The sequence below is a fragment of the Takifugu rubripes genome, chromosome 16, assembly GCF_901000725.2.
Source record: "Takifugu rubripes chromosome 16, fTakRub1.2, whole genome shotgun sequence".
Taxonomy (NCBI): Eukaryota; Metazoa; Chordata; class Actinopteri; order Tetraodontiformes; family Tetraodontidae; genus Takifugu; species Takifugu rubripes.
In genome coordinates this window covers 2,088,043-2,108,398 of record NC_042300.1, presented here as the reverse complement: position 1 = coordinate 2,108,398, position 20,356 = coordinate 2,088,043, and the positions used below count along the sequence as shown (strand labels likewise).

General features: G+C 50.9%; 2 protein-coding genes across 6 annotated transcripts in view; both read left to right on the top strand.

The window, feature by feature from the left end:
• Positions 1 to 242: 242 nt before the first annotated feature.
• Positions 243 to 10,109, top strand: map3k7 (mitogen-activated protein kinase kinase kinase 7). 5 transcript variants are annotated; one of them, XM_029849688.1, is made up of 18 exons: positions 243 to 471; positions 818 to 937; positions 1,024 to 1,134; positions 1,221 to 1,286; positions 1,649 to 1,694; positions 2,738 to 2,876; positions 3,321 to 3,445; positions 4,028 to 4,156; positions 4,312 to 4,442; positions 4,881 to 4,962; positions 5,029 to 5,159; positions 6,204 to 6,351; positions 6,821 to 6,901; positions 7,623 to 7,696; positions 7,799 to 7,901; positions 8,067 to 8,128; positions 8,374 to 8,489; positions 8,557 to 10,109. In XM_029849688.1, exons 2-18 carry the CDS (start codon positions 845 to 847, stop codon positions 8,735 to 8,737), a joined length of 1,818 nt encoding a protein of 605 aa, XP_029705548.1. In that variant the 5' UTR covers positions 243 to 471; positions 818 to 844; the 3' UTR covers positions 8,738 to 10,109. The 5 variants fall into 5 exon arrangements, with proteins under 5 accessions (XP_029705548.1, XP_029705547.1, XP_029705550.1 ...); XM_029849687.1 differs by having other exon boundaries at positions 243 to 543; XM_029849689.1 differs by having other exon boundaries at positions 244 to 937; positions 7,802 to 7,901; positions 8,557 to 9,777.
• A 5,234-nt stretch (positions 10,110 to 15,343) lies between these two features.
• bach2b (BTB and CNC homology 1, basic leucine zipper transcription factor 2b) overlaps positions 15,344 to 20,356 on the top strand; it is a 44,995-nt gene continuing 39,982 nt past the window's right edge. Inside the window, exon 1 of the mRNA XM_029849302.1 lies at positions 15,344 to 15,626. The gene's annotated coding sequence lies outside the window, so the exon portion shown is untranslated. The remainder of the gene's footprint in view (positions 15,627 to 20,356) is intronic.

Below are 20,356 nucleotides of genomic sequence, written 5' to 3'. Positions count from 1 at the left end.
CTCATAGGCATTCTTTTCTGCATCACTGATTCGAGGGGGGGGGTGTTTTAAGAGATCTTTTACATATTCTGGGCCGAATCGAATCAAAAGCTAACTTCAGCGCCACCTTTCACTGCGGGTGATTTAACAGGTTTGCTTAATTCTTCATGCATATGCGCACTCTGTGACGTAAACGGAACCTTCCCTTCTTCAAGGATCGGATGTGAGCCCGTCTTCGGGGACGTGGGGATGGATTTGAAGCGTGCACACACTTCCTGGTGCATCCCTTACTTCCGGCGAAGATTAAAAATACGCTCTTAGCCTCGTAAGCTAGCTAGACGACTTGGGGGAAAAAGTTATGTCTGACGGAGAAGTGGATCTTAAACGAGGGATTCTGGAAATGGACTTTAATTCTGCCCCTTTCTTGCATGAATAGTAGACATTAGCCCAATGTCCATAGAGCCGGCACAGGCTACGAGACAACTGCAGAGGGTTAGTTTGTTGGAGCAAATAACTCCCGACAGCTAGCATTAGCAGCAGGCCAGCCGGACAGAGCTAGCCCAGGTATTCTTAGGCCTGTGACTCTTGGCATTGTGGCAGACAACTGCACCTTTGGGTTGTTTTTAGCGGCTGTTTACACTCGTTATATACGGATGTAGATTGTGTTGCATATGTTTCAGATTAAGGTGGAGGCGCCTTTAATGCCCTGGCAGCGTCTCCCGGGAAGCTAACGTTTCATTGTGGGCCTTTAGGATGCGCAGATAGAAGCCGAGCCGAATGTGACGTGATGACACGGTCATGTTTATTTTGCTTCGCTTTGTAACTTGTTCTTTTATAGTAACTTACTGGCTGACGTCCGCTAGTGATGTCTCTGTCGCTGCCGCCCGGCGATATACTTGAAACCCCTCCTGGATATCCCTTTGAAGAAATCACCTATGAAGACATTAAAGTTGAGGAGGTGGGCAGATGGATTCGGGTCGTCTGCACCCTCTGACGTCATCAAGGACCGGTGCTGAGGAGTAACTGGGTTCTGCTGGGTTTCAGGTGGTGGGAAGAGGCGCTTTCGGAGTCGTTTGCAAAGCCAAATGGAAAGGCAAAGACGTCGCCATCAAGACAATTGAGAGTGAATCGGAGAGAAAAGCCTTCATCGTGGAGGTAGGGGCGCTGATCCGGGATCTGCCGGGCCAGCACTTCACACTGGACAACTCACCGGGTTCACTCCTGCCTCCTTTTGTCTCCAGCTCCGGCAGCTTTCACGCGTGAACCACCCCAACATCGTGAAGTTGTACGGCTCCTGCCACAACCCCGTAAGTCCACTGGACTGTGCACCACTGACGGTCTCACGTAGACCTGCGGAGTCCGCTTGTGCTGGGAGTCCGCTACGGACCACCACCGAGGGTTTACAAGTCTTACTTTCCCCTGCTGGTGTCAGTATAAATCAATCATGCTGGCAACAGCAGGTGTATTTACCCAACGCCACAAACCAGAGGCCTTTTGTTTGGATTTTCAACATGCAGATATATGAAAAATGTAGTTTTCACATACGTGGCCTGGACTGGACCCCCCTCCTGGCTGGATGTGGGGTCTCAGCCAGGAGGGGGGTCCAGTCTAGGCCTGATGGACGCCGCCGGTGTTGCGTCCGTCTCTGACTCTTGTCTCTGCTGCTCAGGTGTGCCTGGTCATGGAGTACGCTGAAGGTGGCTCGTTGTATAACGGTAAGGATGCTCATGCACGTTCAACTGTGCCACTTCTGTCCACGTGCTCCCTCGCTACGCCCTTTCTGAGTGACGATTTAGCTACCTCTGGGTTGGTATGGAACCTGGGAATGATGGGATGGCGCCCATAGAGCAGAAAGCAGCATTTACGTGCACAGTAGCACAAGAAAAAGCACCTGAGTCTATTTGTAGTGAGGCCTTATTTACAGAATAAAGTCTGGGGTTGATGTGAGTCTGGAGCTCTATTTCTTCTGGAAATTTCTGGATTTTTCCAGTTTTTGTCGATGCCCTGAACTACCAAAGGGAAGGTTCCCCGAACCGAAACCCACGTGCACTTTAGAAGTCAGCACAGCAAAGAAGAAGTGGGTTCAGGTCTTTGAGCAGCACAGCAGAGGGATGGAGCTGTAATATTTGGTGCTGGTGGGATTTTAACACCTGTTTCTACTTGGAAAAGGTGTTATATTTGCTTCTCAAGCATGGTTTATTACAACGTAGCTCCGTATGTGTGCTGCCTCCTCTGTGTGATGCGTCTGCAGCCACCGTCAGGCCGCTCAAATCATTGTGTGTTGCGTTGTGTTCTGGCTCCGCTGCAGCTCCAGCATTCACAGCAGTCCAGCGTATTGTTCTACTCCTCTGGAGAGGAAAGTCTTTAAATTATTTCTTCTTTTAGGCTCATTTTCTGCACTAGAAAGTCAGAGGTGGATTCCTTCATTTTTAATTAAAGAGCCTGGCAGAGCTAAACACACCGCCGGTGTGGTTTGGCGGTGGCGGACCCACAGTGCACCCAATCACGTTATCTGTGTCATCGGGTCAACAGCCAACTACTAATAACCATCATTAGCTTGTTGTTAGCGGTCGGCCAGTAGCCAGTGCTGTCTGCTACCGCTAGGCCATCACCAGTGGTCAAGGGGACATTTGGCAGGTCTCAGTACTGCATATGTCAGCCTGACATCACCTAAAGAGGCTCTTTAAAGGTGTCATAAATTGTCAAGAATCAGTTTGGCGTTGTGTGGTTTGTTGTGACTGTGTTGTTTTGTCCCCAGTGCTGCACGGAGCTGAACCGCTGCCCTCTTACACAGCTTCCCACGCCATGAGCTGGTGTTTCCAGTGTTCCCAGGGTGTGGCCTACCTCCATGGCATGAAGCCAAAGGCTCTCATTCACAGGGATCTCAAGCCTCCTAAGTATGTCGCTACGCTTCACCTCAGGCCTCGCTGGCATCACATCTCACCCAAAACACAAAAGGGTCGACTTTCAAAGCTGCAGACACTGTCGCCTCCAGAGCTAGTAGGGTAGGAGAGCTAGCTAGGATGCTAGTAGGGAAACCTGCTTCTCCTCTTGACATTTTTGTGCTTTAAAAATGAGGGGGCAACCCCCACGGTGATGTTGGCCCCTCATGGGAGCACCATAATAGCAATGGTGATAACAATAATAATGAGGAGGAGGATTATTATAACAGTAATAACAATAATAATTCAGTCTCGGGTGCAGTTAAAGGTTTCAATGCTGGAACAGGCAGATGCTCTTTAGTCTCATTAATCTCACAGGCACCAAACGCTCCCAACAAAGGTTCCTGTTCTTGGGGTGAGTGTGTCAGGCCTGTGATTGCACCTGTCTTTGGTTTGTAGTCTTCTCCTAGTGGCAGGTGGGACGGTGCTGAAGATATGTGACTTTGGAACAGCATGTGATATCCAGACCCACATGACCAACAACAAAGGGAGCGCAGCATGGATGGCCCCCGAGGTATTTGAAGGCAAGTATGAGTGTTCATGTTGGCTGTGCATGTGTTGCAGGCTCCCTTTCTCTAAAAAGTCCAACATGTGGGATGTCCTCGCGTGTCAACAGACCTTTATTCACCCAGTTCTAAATATAACGGCAGGACTCAGCTGTGGCCCCGGTCAGGCCCCTCGCCACAGCACAGGATCTTATTTATCTTATTTGTGTTGACAAGGTGAAGCGACCTGTCAGGGGAGTGTTCATTCCCCAGGTGGGGGCAATTCTATCTGCCCCGTAACAGCGCTGCCATAGTTTCCCTGTCTGACAGGACCAGGGGTTGATCATAATGAGACATGGACCCGGCTGAGTACTCACAGGGATGTTGGTTCTAGTCCCTCTCTTGGTTCTGGGAGCTGATTTGAGGAGTGCTGCAGGTCAGCATATGCCCACTGGCCTGGTGGATCACCACGCCTCAGCTGAGCTTTGAATAATGCCCCCCCCCCCTCTCTGCTCAGCTCCCTTTAGAAACCTGCTAATGGCAGAAAAGCTGCTGTGCGTTCAGAGATACCCGTGCACTCACCTGTCCATCTGTGTGCATGTGTGTGTGTGATCTGTGCAGGCAGCAATTACAGTGAGAAGTGTGACGTGTTCAGCTGGGGCATCATTCTGTGGGAGGTGATCACGCGCAGTAAACCCTTCGATGAAATTGGCGGACCAGCGTTTCGCATTATGTGGGCCGTACATAATGGTGAGTACCCGAGGGGGGGGGGGGGGGTCCAGGGACCGCATGTTTCACTAGCACATCTGCAGATGCTAGCAGATGTTAGTAGGTGCTAGCAGATGCAGCGGCTCACAGCTCAGGCCCATTTTCCTTGTGTTTCCTGCTTCCTGCTCCTCGGTCAGGCACAAGACCTCCTCTGATAAAAGATCTGCCCAAGCCCATCGAGAGCCTGATGACGCGCTGCTGGTCCAAAGACCCCTCGCAGCGTCCTTCCATGGAGGAAATAGTGAAGATCATGACTCATCTGATGAAGGTGAGCATGGCCACAGCTTTTAGCCCACTGCTTCGTGGAGCTGGAGCCAGGAGTTCCCTCATGTTCCCTCTTCCCAGAGCAGAGCTGGTCAGGCAGCTCCTGTTAGTGATGTCTTAAGCCAGAGTAGATCTAACAACCCTGAACCTGTGTTCTGGTTAGCACCGTAGCCCCGAAGCACCGAGGTTCTCAGTTCGACTCCCCTGAACATCAGTAGAAACAATAAGAAGCTAACCGAGTTAGCACAGCCAGCTGCTAATTTCCACCCGTTCCCTCCTGGGGGGGTCAGAAAGTCTCCTCAATAGTCGGAATACAGGCAGAGGATGAGGACGAGCGCCTTCAGCTGCGGTCCTGGTGGAGTCCCCTTTTGGAGGAATGTCCCACAGTTCCTGGGCAGTTCCTTGTCTCACACACACCTGATTGGTTCTGCTCTCTGTTCAGTACTTTCCAGGATCTGATGAGCCGCTCCAGTATCCATACCAGTACTCAGAGGGGGGGCACAGCAACCCTGCCACTAGTACAGGTGAGTCTCTGGATGCTGCTCCTGTGGACGCTGCAGGACAGACTGCTGAGCGTGTGTCTCTGACAGGTTCCTACGTGGAGTACAGCGGCACCAGCATGAGCACCAGGAGCGACGCAAACATGGAGCACAGCGACTCTCTGCGGAGCAACGACACCATCAAGATCACGCCGCAGCTGTCCTCGCACGGCAAGACGAAGGTACTGGACACCTGCACGTGTCCTCTTCACTCTGGCTGGACGTGATGCTCAATCACAGGAGCCAGCAGCCCAGACTAGATCCTGATCAGAAACCTGTCTCCCCCTCTCTGTCTCCCTCTCTCTGTGTCCCCCTCTCTCTGCGTCTCCTCTCTGCGTCTCCCTCTCTCTGTGTCTCGCTCTCTCTGTGTCTCCCTCTCTCTGCGTCTCCTCCTCTCTGCGTCTCCTCCTCTCTGTGTCTCCCTCTCTCTGCGTCTCCCTCTCTCTGCGTCTCCCTCTTTCTGTGTCTCCCCCTCTCTGTGTCTCCCCCTCTCTGTGTCTCCCCCTCTCTGTGTCTCCCTCTCTCTGTGTCTCCCTCTCTGTCTCCCTCTCTCTGCGTCTCCTCCTCTCTGCGTCTCCCCCTCTCTGTGTCTCCCTCTCTCTGCGTCTCCCTCTTTCTGCGTCTCCCTCTCTCTGTGTCTCCCCCTCTCTGTCTCCCTCTCTCTGCGTCTCCTCTCTGTGTCTCCCTCTCTCTGTCTCCCTCTCTCTGTGTCTCCCCCTCTCTGTGTCTCCCCCTCTCTGTGTCTCCCTCTCTCTGTGTCTCCCTCTCTGTGTCTCCCTCTCTGTGTCTCCCCCTCTCTGTGTCTCCCCCTCTCTGTGTCTCCCCCTCTCTGTGCGTCTCCCTCTCTCTGTGTGTCTCCCTCTCTCTGTGTCTCCCTCTCTCTGTGTCTCCCTCTCTCTGTGTCTCCCTCTCTCTGCGTCTCCCTCTCTCTGTGTCTCCCTCTCTCTGTGTCTCCCTCTCTCTGTGTCTCCTCCTCTCTGTGTCTCCCCCTCTCTGTCTCCCTCTCTCTGTGTCTCCCTCTCTCTGTGTCTCCCCCTCTCTGTGTCTCCTCCTCTCTGCGTCTCCCTCTCTGTGTCTCCCCCTCTCTGTGTCTCCCCCTCTCTGTGTCTCCCTCTCTCTGTGCGTCTCCCTCTCTCTGCGTCTCCCTCTCTCTGCGTCTCCCTCTCTCTGTGTCTCTCTCTCTCTGTGTCCCCCTCCGTGTCTGCCTGTCTCCTTGTCCTGTTCAGGAGGAGCGACTCAGCACCCTTCCTCTGTCCAGGAGGGGCAGTGTTGAGACCCTGTCTGCCAGGACTCAGTGTTTGTCCTCTTCTGACAACAAGCGCATGAGCGCCGACTTCTCAGAGCTGGAGCCCAAGATGCCGTTTGCACCAGCAGGTCAGGCTCCATTCACACATGCAGCGCCACTCTCGTGAGTCCAGAGACACGAGGGTCCCAGGCTCCTCCCCTGGGGGGGACACACTCGTCTCTGCTCCTTCCTTCAAAGGAAGAAGGACGAGCATCAGATGAGGGTGTCCTCGTCAGGAAGCGCCCTGCTGTAACGAAGGAGGGGCTTTATCGGGGGGGGGTTCTGATGCTCCTTGTTCCGACGCACCAGGCCGTCCCACAGCGGCCCCCACCACCACGCCGGGGGCCGTCTCGTGTGACGTCTCTCTCGCTGACAGTGTTGCTGCTGTCCCAGGCCTGGTGGGGTGCATGTCCCCCTGCACGTCTCCTGTGTTAGTCGCTCTGCATGTGTAAAGCTACCATTTCCTGTCTGCCTTAGTCTGCATCTGCATGCTTGTGTTTGTGGCTGTGCGTGTGTGTGTGTATGTGCGCGCGTGCGTGTGTGTGTGTGTATTTGCAGCACCCCCGCAGTATAAGCGAGGCCACCGTAAAACGGCATCGTTCGGCACCATTCTGGATGTCCCCGAGATCATCGTCACAGGTATCGGCGTCTCCGTGGCGGTGACCTCTCATCTATGTTGGACCAGGCTCACAAACACTGGCTCACCAAAGCAACTCTGAGTCCAAAGTTTCCCCCCCCTGATGGATCCTGCTGGGTCCAGGCAGCACCATGCTTCACCTTGAGACATAGATGAGAGGGGCACCTAGGAATGGGCTGTGGGGTGTCTCTGGCAGCCGTGCACGTGGGCCTGTCCTTGTCCATTGTAGTGGATGCAGTAAAAGCATGCCCCCCCCCCCCCCCCCCCTCTTCCACCCCGATGGTCAGAGCTGTTAGAGCAGAGGTGGGTCCAGTGGATCAGGGAGGGTTCCTAGAGGGGACGGCGGGCCAGCTGGAGCCTGGCCCCAGATTCAGTCCCTACCTGGTACCTGGGCCTGGTACCTGGGGGGGGGGGGGGCTGAGAGGCTCCTCCTGGTGCTGTCTCCCGTCTGCTCGCTTCAGCCACACTCTCATTTGTAGCCACCTGATGAGCTCACACATGCTAGTTTAGCTCCATGCTAATTAGCGGCGCTTGATTAGGCTTGTTAGCAGGAACTAGTTAGCTGCAGTCATGTGACCAGAGGCTGCAGCTGTAGTAAACACAGCCCTCCAGTACGGACAGGGCGTCCTCGGGCTGATGGCAGAAACACCCCCCCACCTTCACGTCTCCTACCTGTTAGGGCTTTTCATCATGTCTTTTCTGGTGTGTCCATCTTGTCCTCAGCCTCGTGTGAGCCTCAGAGACGTCGGTCCGTACAGGATCTGTCCGTCAGCTCGGACCACCGAGAGTCCGACCACGTAAGGACGCTTGGACACTTTGACCTTTTGACTTTGAAGCTCGCTGCTCGACTGCTCGTGAGGAGTGACGGTGCTGCTGTGTTTTGTCTCTGTGTCCTGGAGCAGGGCAGCAGGAGCAGCAGCCGCTCCTCCAGTCCCAGCGTCAGGATGCCCCCCCCGGAGAAGACGGGCAGCAGAGCCTACTTCTCCCCTGAGGACCCCACAGGTACTCCAGCACCTGTCGGGGCACCTTTTCTAGACTGTCCTTTCTAGACTTTATTTGGTCTTACGGGGGGACGGTGGACGGTCTTCTCCTGAAGCAGCTGGACACATTGAGACGGTCAGGAAAGCTCCGCTGGTCCTCATGTTCAAACTCTTTGTTTCTCCTCAGACACCAACGGCTCAGACAACTCCATTCCCATGGCGTATCTCACCCTGGATCACCAGCTGCAGGTAGGCCGGCGCGTGTGCACGTGCGCGTGCGTGTGTTTGTCTCTATAGATGGACAGTCTAAAGGTCCCAGGACCAGAGTAAGGAGCCCATTGATTTAAGGCTGACTTGTCTCCACGTGAATGTTCTCGGTCGTCCAATATGGTGGGACAGTGTCCAGACGGGTGTCCCTGTCCAGTCGCTTGGACTCTTTATATCTTCTCTGTGCTGGTCAACAGAGCAGTTTGAAGCTTCTTGTCTCCTTCCAGCCTCTCACTCCTTGTCCAAACTCCAAAGAGTCCATGGCTGTGTTTGAGCAGCACTGCAAGATGGCGCAGGAGTACCTGAAGGTGCAGACGGAGATCGCCCTGTTGATCCAGAGGAAGTAAGTGGAGCTGCTGGGGACACGCCGGTGCTGGGGAGCTGTCTGACTCCTGTGTTGATGCCTGCAGGAAGGAGCTGATTGCTGAGCTGGACCAAGACGAGAAGGACCAGCAGAACACTTCTCGGCTGGTGCAAGAGCACAAGAAGCTCCTGGATGAGAACAAGAGCTTGTCCATGTACTTCCAGAACTGCAAAAAACAGCTGGAGCTCATCCGGGTACAGCAACAGAAGAGACAGGGGACATCCTGATCAGGCAGAGACGAAACTGAACTGCCCCCCCCATCCCCCACCACCACCACCCCCCCGTCCTGCTGCGGCACACTAACACTACCCTGTCCCATCTTCTGCACACACACAGCCACACACACATTGCTCTTGCATTCTGCTGTCCTGCATGTCGCCTCACCCCCCCTGGCGTGTCCACCGGGTCCACGGGGACCAAACAGACCCTGGCTCTGCTCCCCAGGAGTCCTCTGGTGGTACGTTTTTCTGAGTGTCAGGAGGAAACTCTCAGGACTTTTGGGGTGCCCAGTCCCTTCGTGTGCGTGTGGGTGTGTGTGTCCCTGTCCCTGTTACGCAGTGCGCCCCCTCCCCTCCAGATATTTGGATTCATGTGTCGTCCTCAGCATGAGCCTCCCCCACCGACCACAGCTGCTTGAGTCCAGATGAAAGGTGGAGGACCTGCAGCCGTCTGGAGCGTCCCCTGTCCTCAGGCTCCACCTTTGGCTTCAGTAGATTCCTTTAGCGTAGATGTTGGCTCCTTCTTGCATTTGGACACATTGAGACTCTCCTCAGACGACCCCGGGGGCTCTCTCATCCATGGAGTGTGTTTTTAGTTCACATGTGGCCTTAGGATCTGCCTGCATTTTAAGTGCTTGTTTTACGTGACCTTTAGAGGGAGGAACCGTACGCAGATATTTTTACTCCTCTGGACAGTGAATGAAATTTGTGCAGAGAGAAGAATGTCAGTCAGCTGTAAAATGTTCGCCACCAGCTTTATGTCCAGGACGGGAGTCGTACTTTCAACCGTTGGAGGTGATATTCCCCCGTCTCTCTCTGCTCATCCACCCAGGATTTTTGCACAATCGCTTTGTTTTCATGTACAAATCTAATTTGATGTCATTCTCTTTTTAACAGACTTGATGAGTCGTGGTTTTAAATCTGTTACTGTACAGAATTGAATGTTTACTGGCCTTTTTTTTTGTTCCTTTAGAAAACAGTTGTTATCAGGACCTGCCGTATGTGTCAGTGAGCAAGGCATTATACAATAAAACTAATGGCAAAAGGAGGATTTCCTGTCTTGGCTTAGTTTTTAACATTTCCTCAGATTTGACAGCAATACAGAGGGGAAAAAAAGACTAAAAACATTGAAATCAGACCCCAGATTTGGAAGATCTGTTGGAAGACCGATGGCCTACGTGGGGCTAAATCCCAGTTAAATACTGAGGCACTGGTGAACAGCCAGGAAAACTCTTCAAGCACCTGATTCCTTCACTCTTGTTGGATTCCAGGCTGCTTTAAATACTACATAATGGCAACTTTCTGATCTAGAAAATTCCTTTCCACTTAAACCTCCATGTGCATTTATGGTACATTTTGTAAAATAAATATTGGGATTTGATTCAAGAGTCTTTATTGTCATTTTGTCCTTGAGGCTCCTGAGATAGAAGGCAAAAACACATGAACGCATTTAAAGACCTACACAGAAAAAATATAATAGGGAAATTTGTTGCACACATTTAGTTGTTATTTAGCTCATCCTAATAGTTATTATTGTTATTTAGCTCATCCTCATCGCCGTGGATGGAGGGATAGATCTGAAAACAGCCTGACGTCACCTATCTGCACTATATGTAATACCCCTGAGTCACCACAAGGTGTCGCTTAGCTCCCAGTGTTTCTCATCAGTCCTGTCAGAATCTGTCATGGACAAAGAAATGCACATTCACTGTTACCAGGTCCGCGGTGATTTCATGATGTCATGGCAGAGGGGCGATCGCGAGCCTCATAAACGATCGCTGGAGTTGATTTCTTCTTGTTGAATGAACTGAGCTGCATGTAAAGAGGGAACTATCTCAGGCACTCGTGACTGTGTTTGAAGCTGAGGAACAATGACTCAGTGTGGAGAAATGATGTCATCTTCCTTCTACCCAGCCAGGTGTGTGTGTGTGTGTGTGTGTGTGTGTGTGTGTGTGTGTGTGTGTGTGTGTGTGTGTGTGTGTGTGTGTGTGTGTGTGTGTTCCCTGGATGCGGGAGCACAGCTATTGTTGCCAGCTTTGTTCTCTGCTCCCCTGTGTGCGTGTGTGTGTGTGTGTGTGTGAGATTTTCACGTGGAATAATCCAATCATTGACCATGTTGCTGTCTTCATGTGACCCTGCTTGCTGCCCTGCTTGAGGACGTCTGCAGGTTTTCCTGATCTGAGTGTTTTTCTTGCTGAGGGAACCCAGAACGGTCGGCGGACCGGTAGGGATCGTTCTGATCACCTTCCTTCATCGGGAATCAAGCAACGTCAGTGTAAAGCAAAGAAACCAAAGCCGGAACTTCATCAGCGACTCGACTTTAAAGAAGAAAGAATGAAGCACAGATGCTGAAGTGCTTGTGCAGCAGTTTGGACCTGAGTAAAGGAAGAGTTTTATCAGAACTCCTGTCGCCTCGGTAACACAAATCATCCACCATTCAGTCATTCAGAGATCAACAAGCAGTCGGGATGACTCTTAAAGACACTTAGGTTCTCTTTCTGTGAGCAAAAGTAGATGTTGCACTTGAAAACCAACATGTGCTTTAGATTTTATCTACAGAGTGGTAACCATGGAAACTGGGTGACATAAATAGGCTAGCAGTGGCAGAGAGAGATGTGCCGTCTTTAAAAATGGACCGAATTTGGGTCATAATATCTCACATGCTGGTCTATAAATTGCTCCATGTGCCATTTAGGATTCTATTAATCTGCAGGAATCCCTGGTCGGTCTCCGCGGCGACGACTGGCGCTCGCTGAGCAGCTGAATGAGGTCTTCTCCGGAACCGTCCTACTCCTGCACACATCACACTCCTGTATGGAGTTCGACTGCAGTAACAGTGTGAACCTGCTTTTATTGAGAGCCTCATGATCACCACCTGGACAGTAGCTACCAATGATGTCACCAGGTCACCAGGGCAACGCCCAGGTGTAGCAGGAAGAGGAAAGTTTGTCTTCACCAAGTTCTAACCAGACCTCAGACGCAGCTCCGCAAACACCTAAGGATCCTGTCAAAGGTCATTTGAAGGCTGAGCAGAAACAGGAGCCGCTAATGCTGCCATGGTCCCACACAGGTGTGAAGCTGGTTAGTGAGGTGGGCTCCTGACACCTGACACAGCCCACTGGTGGAGGACGTAGACACCCAAGACCAGTGGGTCCAGGTCTCATAGACCCTGCTACTGGCAGGTTCTTCCAGGTACCAGGGTGCTGCAGGAACCTGTCAGACAAACAAACAGATCAATAAGAACAAAGCTGAACTGAAGTGGAAGAAGGCAAAGACCCAAAACGCAGCAGCAAACCACTGGAAGGTCTTCGTTGAACTGGGGGTCTGAGAGCCACAGCAGCATTAGAATACAGCTCCGTTCACCTGGACTGACTGTGGAATGTTGATCATGGACAGGACAACAGTCTGTCCATCAGACCAGAATCCCTGACACCGTCTTTTTCATGACATCTGTCCATGGAAATGAGGATTGATTGATAAAGGGAGACCCTGGTAGAACCTGGTAGACCCTGGCAGACCCTGGCAGACCATCAAACATTATAAGGAGAGAGTGGAGCAGCTCCCAGAAGAATACAGATGCTGCTCCAGTCTGCTGGGGCCAGGAGAAGAAGGAGCCAGGAGCCAGAGCTCCATTTATAGGTCAACCTACAGTTGAGCCGCTGTTGGGAAGGACATTCTGGAGGGTTTGTGGTAGCTACCCTCGTATATATAAAACCTGATGATCTTGGTCAGATCCTCATCTCCTTGATAAGAGGGAGAACACCTTCCAGTTTCTCTCAAAAGTCCAGCTGATCTCCGTGGATCGTAAAGACCTTCATTCTTTTTTTTTTACCCTGCAAGCAGAAGAGGGACCCTGGAGTAGAGAACAGAAGGTTAGAGAAGGTTCTCTGGTTAGAGGACAGAAAATGTGCAGTGAAATATTCATAACCAACTTAAAGGCTGAGAGGGAGCCTCAAGAAATGAGCGTGCAATTTTCAACACAGGCTGTTATTACAGCCCAGCGTACAACCCACCGCATGTGGGCGACAGGGCGGTTAGAGAAGTATGGCTGTGGTGACTCAGGCCTTCGGTGCAGCGGATGTTGTGCAGACTGAGGCATGTGGAGCACACACATCCAGAGCCAGGCCTTCTCCTCATGACTCACCCCTCACAGCCATCCACTCCCCTCTGTTTACTCAGACCATCCGGAGCATCCAGCCGCTAACTCAAAGCCGTCCAATCGCTGGGCTGCCTGACGGTTTCGGATTTTACTACCAGCAGCTTAGAGAGCTCTGGGTCTGGGTCCACCGCCCCTGTAGAGTCCAGCAGACTGGAGCTTCTGAGGCGGAGATTTCTGATACTCTGGTACTCTGGATCTAAACCAAAGATAAACCAGTCCCAACAGGAACATCTCCAAGCATCAGGTGAACAGAGCCAGGTGTGTGTGTGTGTGCGTGTGTGTGTGAGCGGTTAGCCGCAGGTGGAGCGTGACCCCACTCCATATCAGTCAGCTAGTCCAACAGTGGTTCCTCACAGAACCAGCAGGCACATTCCTGCTCCTGGAATCTTCAACATTCCCACCTCTCCCGTGGACGAATGTTCCCAACATGCAGCCGTGTGTGTTGGAGCCCTGCTGCTGTCAGCCTGCAGCTCTGATGGAGACACTTTCAGCTCACACGCTGCATTTCGCCCTCCTGTGTCTCTGCCCGGACTTGTTGCTCTTCAGAACATGAGTGGAGGTTCCTTCTGGAAGGTTCCCGTCTCAGAGAGGCCACAAACCTTGACGACTCACTGGGAAATGAGTCGTCTTCAGTGGTGAAGTGTTGACTCTCTGACCGGCGTCTCTTCTGGGACAGTTTTAATGTTTTTGAACTTGCACTCAATGTGTGGTAGCCTGTGGACACAAAGGTGCATTTACACACACTTACAACAACATTAAAACCCACAGAAAACAAATGAAATAGAGGTGAGAACCTTCAGTGAAACACCTGTACAGGCAGCGGTTTCCTGAGGAACCTGCTCAATTCCTACTAATCCAAGTTAAAGACCACTCTTGTGTGCTGGAGGGATTCTCACAGCTTGGTTTATTCAATTAAACAGAACACAGAGTGAGGGGTCAGACCCCGCGCCGCCGTCCCTGTCTTCTTCGTTGGTCTTCTTGGTTGTCTTCTGCTACCCGCTGGTGTGATGTTCCCTGAGCAGGTCAGCCTTCCATGGCAGGACAGTTGTAATGACATCACAAACTACCAGCGTTCTCCTTTTTATCCCCACCTTTGTGTAAAGTTTAAGACGTGTGACAGCAGCAGGAACTCTCCTGTGAACACCAGTGAAAGGAGCTGGGATGAGCGATGGCTGCTGGGAGCTGGGAACATCTGCTTCACTGTGATAATTCGTAATAACATGCAAACCCCCCGAGGGTGGACTTTACATCAGGAATTAAAACATTCCTTGTGTGTTGTCCAAAAAGAATGTGAGCTGCTTCCAAAAGGAGCCCCCTCACCTACTGTGGCTGAGCTTTAAAGGGAACACGGCTCTCCAGATTGTTAAACTGGATATTTAACAATCACAGCAGCAGGAAGCACCGTTAGCTGTTTCAATATAACACGTACAGTTTCACTTTTGTAGTCGCCCAATCAGTTTCAGATCTCAGAACCAACAGTGTCTTTACAGCCAGTATTCTGCAGCCTAGCAACCATATGCTGTATTTTCCTGATTAAGAGCAGAATTCCCTTATTAATCTTCCTGCCAGCCTTTGAATGCCGCTCTTTCAAACCTGCTCACCTCTCAAACCAACACCTGGGTGAGTTCATAATGGTTGTGTGATGAACTGAAGTCACATCATAGCTCCTTTAGTGAGTATTGTTGCTATGGTTTCCTATATTGTAGGGATTGTAGAAGGTGTGAACCAGCGATGAGATGAAAAGATTCCTTAATTCTATCCTGGAAAATCTGCCCAGTATGGCTACATCCATAACTGGGAAATAACCCCAGATAAGGAAGACGCGGTAGAAAATGGGAAGGACTTCCCTTGGAGAGATAGCTCTCCATTTGCGGTGTTTGTCTTCTTCTTGTCATTGTTGATGGTTTCAGTTTCTCCTTTCAAATAAATTAATAAAATCATATGAATAATTGACCTTGGTTCTGCTTTTAAAATAAAATCAGTCCATTCTTTGCGCCAGTGGTCCACATACCAGAGTTCTACAGTCATATGGGTTTAATGTTGACAACCTGGTGAATTATTACAAGATTTCCTATTTACCGTAGACAAGCCCCGCCCCCCGCAGCCCCTCTGGCTGGTATTTGCAGGGCGGACCTCATCAGATCATCAAAACAATCCGAAATGAGCCTCCTCGGAGCTGACGGATCCAACCAGAGCGGCGTCCAGGTGTAACCACGCTCGGCGTCACCCTCCGCTGTCACGTTCCCGCTGTGTGCGCAAGGTTGAGAGGGGCGTGGCGAGGAAGAGGGGGAGGGGTTGAGCGCCAGGACGGTAGTGTGATTCTCCAAATGCGGCTGCGCCACATTCACGGCGCAGCGCTCGCGCTTCTCTGCGGCCCCAACGCCGAGCGCGCGACGCTGACGATGTTGTGAATGAGCGGATTGGATGACGTCAGCGAGCGAATGTCAACAATGTAGCGGCCGAGAGTAGGCGTTCCAGTCGGGTGTAACAAACATCGGAGACGGAGAGGCACGCTGAGCTTGGGCACACGCGCACCCACACACGCACGCTCACTCGCACGCGTGCGCGCAGCTACAGACACGACAACAAACCGAATCACAGGTAGTCTTTTGTTGTATTGGCGTTTGGAGCGAGGAATAAGGGCTAACGGTGGCAGCCCGCTCGGCAACATCGAGTCATCATGTGAGACAAGTTCTACGGACAAAGGGCTGAAATCTGCGAGCGGAAGAGAAAGTAAAGGTGAGTCTGTCGGCACCCAGATGGCTGCTTGTGTTCGGAGGAATGCTTTTGTGCGTCTCCGTTCGTCGTGTCGCTGCTCTCATGTGGCAAACTTGTGCGTAGCGGCGAGGTTTGGCTCCGGAGAGTCCGCCCGGAGACCAGGCGGCCCAAGAGGAACCAGTGACTTCTAGAGACGGGAAAAACCGCACACAGCAACCCGAAAGCTGGCGGCGGGCAGAAATTTGAAGAGTGTAGTAGTTGTTGTTGGTGTGAACGTGGGTTCAGAAGTGAAACTCAACTGGGACCACATCCTGTTGTGCTCTGACTCAAATGCGTGTGTGTGTGTGTGTGGCGGGGGGGGGGGGGGGGGATGCATTAGTGAGGGGTTTAGTCATGCGGCTGTTGCTTTATAATACAACAATCTGACATTTGTAGCGTCATTACTCTCGTCCTGCAGCCACCTTCATGTTGTATTGTTGTCACACACGCACACACACACACGCACGCACGCACATATGCTGCGTAAGGGCGAGCCGTGTTTGCACGGACAGTGACTTGGTGGTCCAGGTGACTACGTCTGTTGTGTGACTGTAGTCGCAATGAGCAAAGTGCGGCGCCTTCGCGCACGTAAACGGCCGCGCTTGAAATGGGTTTGTAGGTGAAGTGGAGCTGCTGAAGAATGAGAACCATCTGCGCCTTTACGCGCGCTCCTGCATTGTCATGCGTGTGAACGTGCTCCGCAGTGTCTGAGTCAGTCTCATGATAGATTTACTCTGTAATCTGAAGCAGCCGTGGGGAGGAAACAGATTTTCAAAATCCTTCGATAAAGCAGCTCAGTCGAACGTGCACGCTCGTTTCTCACCACGTTTTTCTACGCGATGCTAAAATGCGGACGCGCGCGTGTGTGTTTGGGAGGGGACAAAGAAGCTGGTGCAGGCAGGATGAGCGTGTCGTGTGTTCTGTTGTGTTGGACGTCCACGTGTGTGAGTCACCGGGGAGCTGATGGATGCTGCCATCATGGCCGTGATGCAGCATTCCGAGGAGCGGCGACAGCGCCGCTCATCACCGCCTCTTTGTCTGGCTGTGCTGATGCAACACAAAAATAATGAGGATGAGGAGGAGCGATGAGCGGCGATGAGGTCGCGATGAGGTGCAGCATGACCTCACTCCGGAGGTGTCGCCGTGTTGGACCTTTGTGGACCGGACTGGACTGGTCTGGAGGCTCCTGAAGCTGCAGGTGCTCCTGGTGGCCGCCGAGCTGCCGATTGGCGTTCTTATGACACCGCTCCGCGCCACAACACGTGCGAGGCTGCAGCACTCATGCGCACTTTTACGCGCGGAGTCTTTTCTTTTGTTCCCGTACAGTAGCTGTGGCCCTTCCCCCGCAGACTCCCCCCTCCCCCGCTGTTGATGGTGGGGGGGGGGGGGGGTCTCAGCCCTAGAAGGCCCACAGTGACTCAGTCAGGCTCCATTCCCGGATGTCACACGGCGAGATGGAAACATCTCCGCGCCTCCCTCACCTCGCTGGCTGCGCATCGGAGTAATAAAGAGGAGTTTTAATAAATAAAGTCGTTGTTTTAAATATTTGAAACGACTATATTTGTCTAGTAATAATTATTATGACAACATTATATAATAACTACTGCAATATAAGAATACAATATTGTAATATTGTTGTAAGATCATGCGAGTATTATTATTACAATGTAATAATTATATCGCTAGTGTAGTTATAATAGTCTTCTATTTTAATAATTAACAATTATTACCACGTTAATTTTAATAATAATAATAATTGTTAATAATATTAGCAATAATAACAATGACGGCAATAATAAAACAATAATAATGACACTATTAATAATTTTATTAATACTAGTAATTGTTAGTATAATAGTAGTAATATAATAGTAATAGTTATTATTGCACATTGGTCAAAAACCTCATAAAACACACAAAGAAATGAGGAAAAGCTTTGCATTTAGTGAGTAAAGCAGATTAAGTGTATCGAATTGCCTGGTTCTTTGTTATTGCTCAGTTCAAACATTAGTGTATATAGCTTATTGTCTTGGTTATATGTAGGTTATATAGGCTCTGCTGCTACTGTACATGTGAACAGATAATGGCTGGAATGAGCAGTGATCCTTTGTCCGGCAGCCTAAGCGTAACGATGCTGCTGCTTGTTCATTCAACAGCACCATGAAACCAGCCCAGTTTGTCGCTGTGATGGGGGTGTGGGATGAATCCATGGAGGGGGGGGTGGGGTGGGGGGTGGGGGCAGGTTTAAGCAGCTCGTTCCCCTCTCATCCAGGCTAACAGGCTGGAGGCTCCCTCCCTACAACCCTCAGTGCTGCTGTAAAGCAGATTGACCAGCAACTAATGACGCCCGTTATTCCCTGGTTAGAGAACAATCATTTTCATCACAGGGCATTTTTACACAGCAGCATTTCCTGTATTTACAACCACTCATTGAGTCAGGAAAAAGAGAAGAAAACATGTTTCCATTGCTCGCTCACGTCAGCACAAAGGCATGTTTGACTGGGCTGCTGCCAGTATGAGACACAGACGGAACCAGCGCTGAGAAACCCAAGATCCTGCTCTCTCCCTCTATCCCTCCCCCTATCCCTCCCTCTCTCCATCTCTCTATCTCCCTCTCTACCCCCCCACCCCCTGTCTCTTTTCACACCCTGGTTAATCTCTCAACATTCAGTATTGGTCTCTATCTAAATAAAGACTGAGTGCACAGTCAGTGTCAGCGTGTTCACGTTTGCTGCACCGCAGAGGGTTTGTAGAGCGTTCACGTGTAAAACTCAATGGATTGTTTTCTTTGTTTTGCCTTTAAGACGTGGGGACGTCACATAGATGGTTGGACGGCCTCATAATGCTCGTTAATAAGTCATCTTGTAGTAGTAGTCGTAGCAGTGGTAGTAGTAGTAGTAGTAGTAGTAGTAGTAGCAGCAGCAATAGCAGTAGCAGTATTAGCTGTAGCAGTAGTGGCAGTAGTAGTAGTAGCAGCAGTAGTAGCAGCAATATTAGTAGTAGCTGTAGTAGTAGTAGTAGTAGTAGTAGCAGCAGCAGTAGCAGCAGTAGTGGGAGCAATAGCGGTTGTAGCAGCAGTAGTAGTGGTAGTAGTAATAGTAGTAGTAGCAGTAGCAGCAACAGTAGTAGTAGTAGCAACAGTAACAACAGCAGCAGTTGTAGTAGAAGTAGTAGCAGCAGCAGCAGAGGTAGCAGTTGAAGACTTTTATTTGTTATGTATATTTACACACAGACACACACACACACACACATATATATATTTATATATACACACACACACATACATATATATATATATAGACACACACACACATATATATACACCCTCTGTTGTTTATGTTTGGAATCACCTGATTATTCCTGGCTGCTCTGTAATTCAATCACAACACTCTCAGGAAAGTCCAGCTCTCCTGATTGATTTGTCCTGGTGTGAATTTGGCCCTGATCCTGGCCTCGGTCAGTCCTTCCCGACAGTCAACCTCTCCTTATTTTGCGTGTGTTTTTGAATTTCCTTTGACTTGTAGCAGCTGTCACAGCCACACGTGTCCCTGAGGAAGCTGCATCGCGTCCTCCCTTTGACGTGTGTCAAACAGCACATTTGCTACACTTGTTGTCATCGCTGAGCCCGCTGGGAAACAGCAACCAGGCAGCTGCATAGTGTGTCTTACTGCATCCAGATAATCACCGTGGTAACGGTAACAGAGCAATCATCAAGGCACTGAGCTCGGCGACTGTGTCTCTTCATGTTGGGTTCTTCTGTCTCTTTGTCCCTGGAGCCCCCTCAGAAATATTCACCGTCCGGCTGGAAATGTTAGCTGTAAATATTGGGAGGTGGAACAGGTGGTCTCTGGGGTCTGGCCTCCTCGGCTGTTTGCAGCTTCTCTCTGGGTCCTACAGGAAATGACAGTAGATGAGACATAATTATGGTTGTCAGCGGGTTTTTTGCCGCTACAGCGTCTCACAGACATTTCCAGAATGGGTTTCCAGGCTTCCCCATTCACTCAGTGGACTCTGGTCTGCCTGAACAGGGGGACCTCAGACGTGACGTAGGCCAGGTCTGAAGCAGCAGGCGGGCAGAGGTAGATATCTCCAGGTCCAGAGGACCATCGAGTGGGTCTGTGGGAGGAATTTCTGTTTTTCGTCCTGAGCTTTTGGAGAACCGGGTTTTCTTCTTTGACAGGCTGTTTTTTCTTTATTGGCCAGCTGTTGTCACAATGGGATCCACCTTCAGAGGTGCAGTGTGACAGTGAAGCAAACCACACTACCCTGGACCTGAACAGGGTAGTCCCATGGTTTCTGGGACCACCCTGGACCTGCCCAGGTCCTGGAACTACCCTGTCCTCAGAGCAGCCTTATTCCACATTTCAGTCTGACAATAACAAATTAAATACATTGTTTAAAACTCAATTCTCAGTTTTCATTTAAAAGTGAAAAGTGTCCTTGACAACTTCCTGTCTCCTCTAAATTCCTCTGGTTTCTCTTTCAAACTGATCAGCGGGTCGAGGAAAAGTTCTGACAAATTCCACAGAGAGGACAAAGCTGTTAAAGGGGGGGCATGGATGGTTTCGTGGATCATCTGTGGTGGCCTTGTCCCCCGTCAAATTGTGGGTTCACACAGTTGTGGTCAAGACGTTGGACATGGCTAAATTGTAATCTCCATTACCCTTTAACCATGTCCAACACGTCCAACCAAGGGAACAAACTCCGCTCAG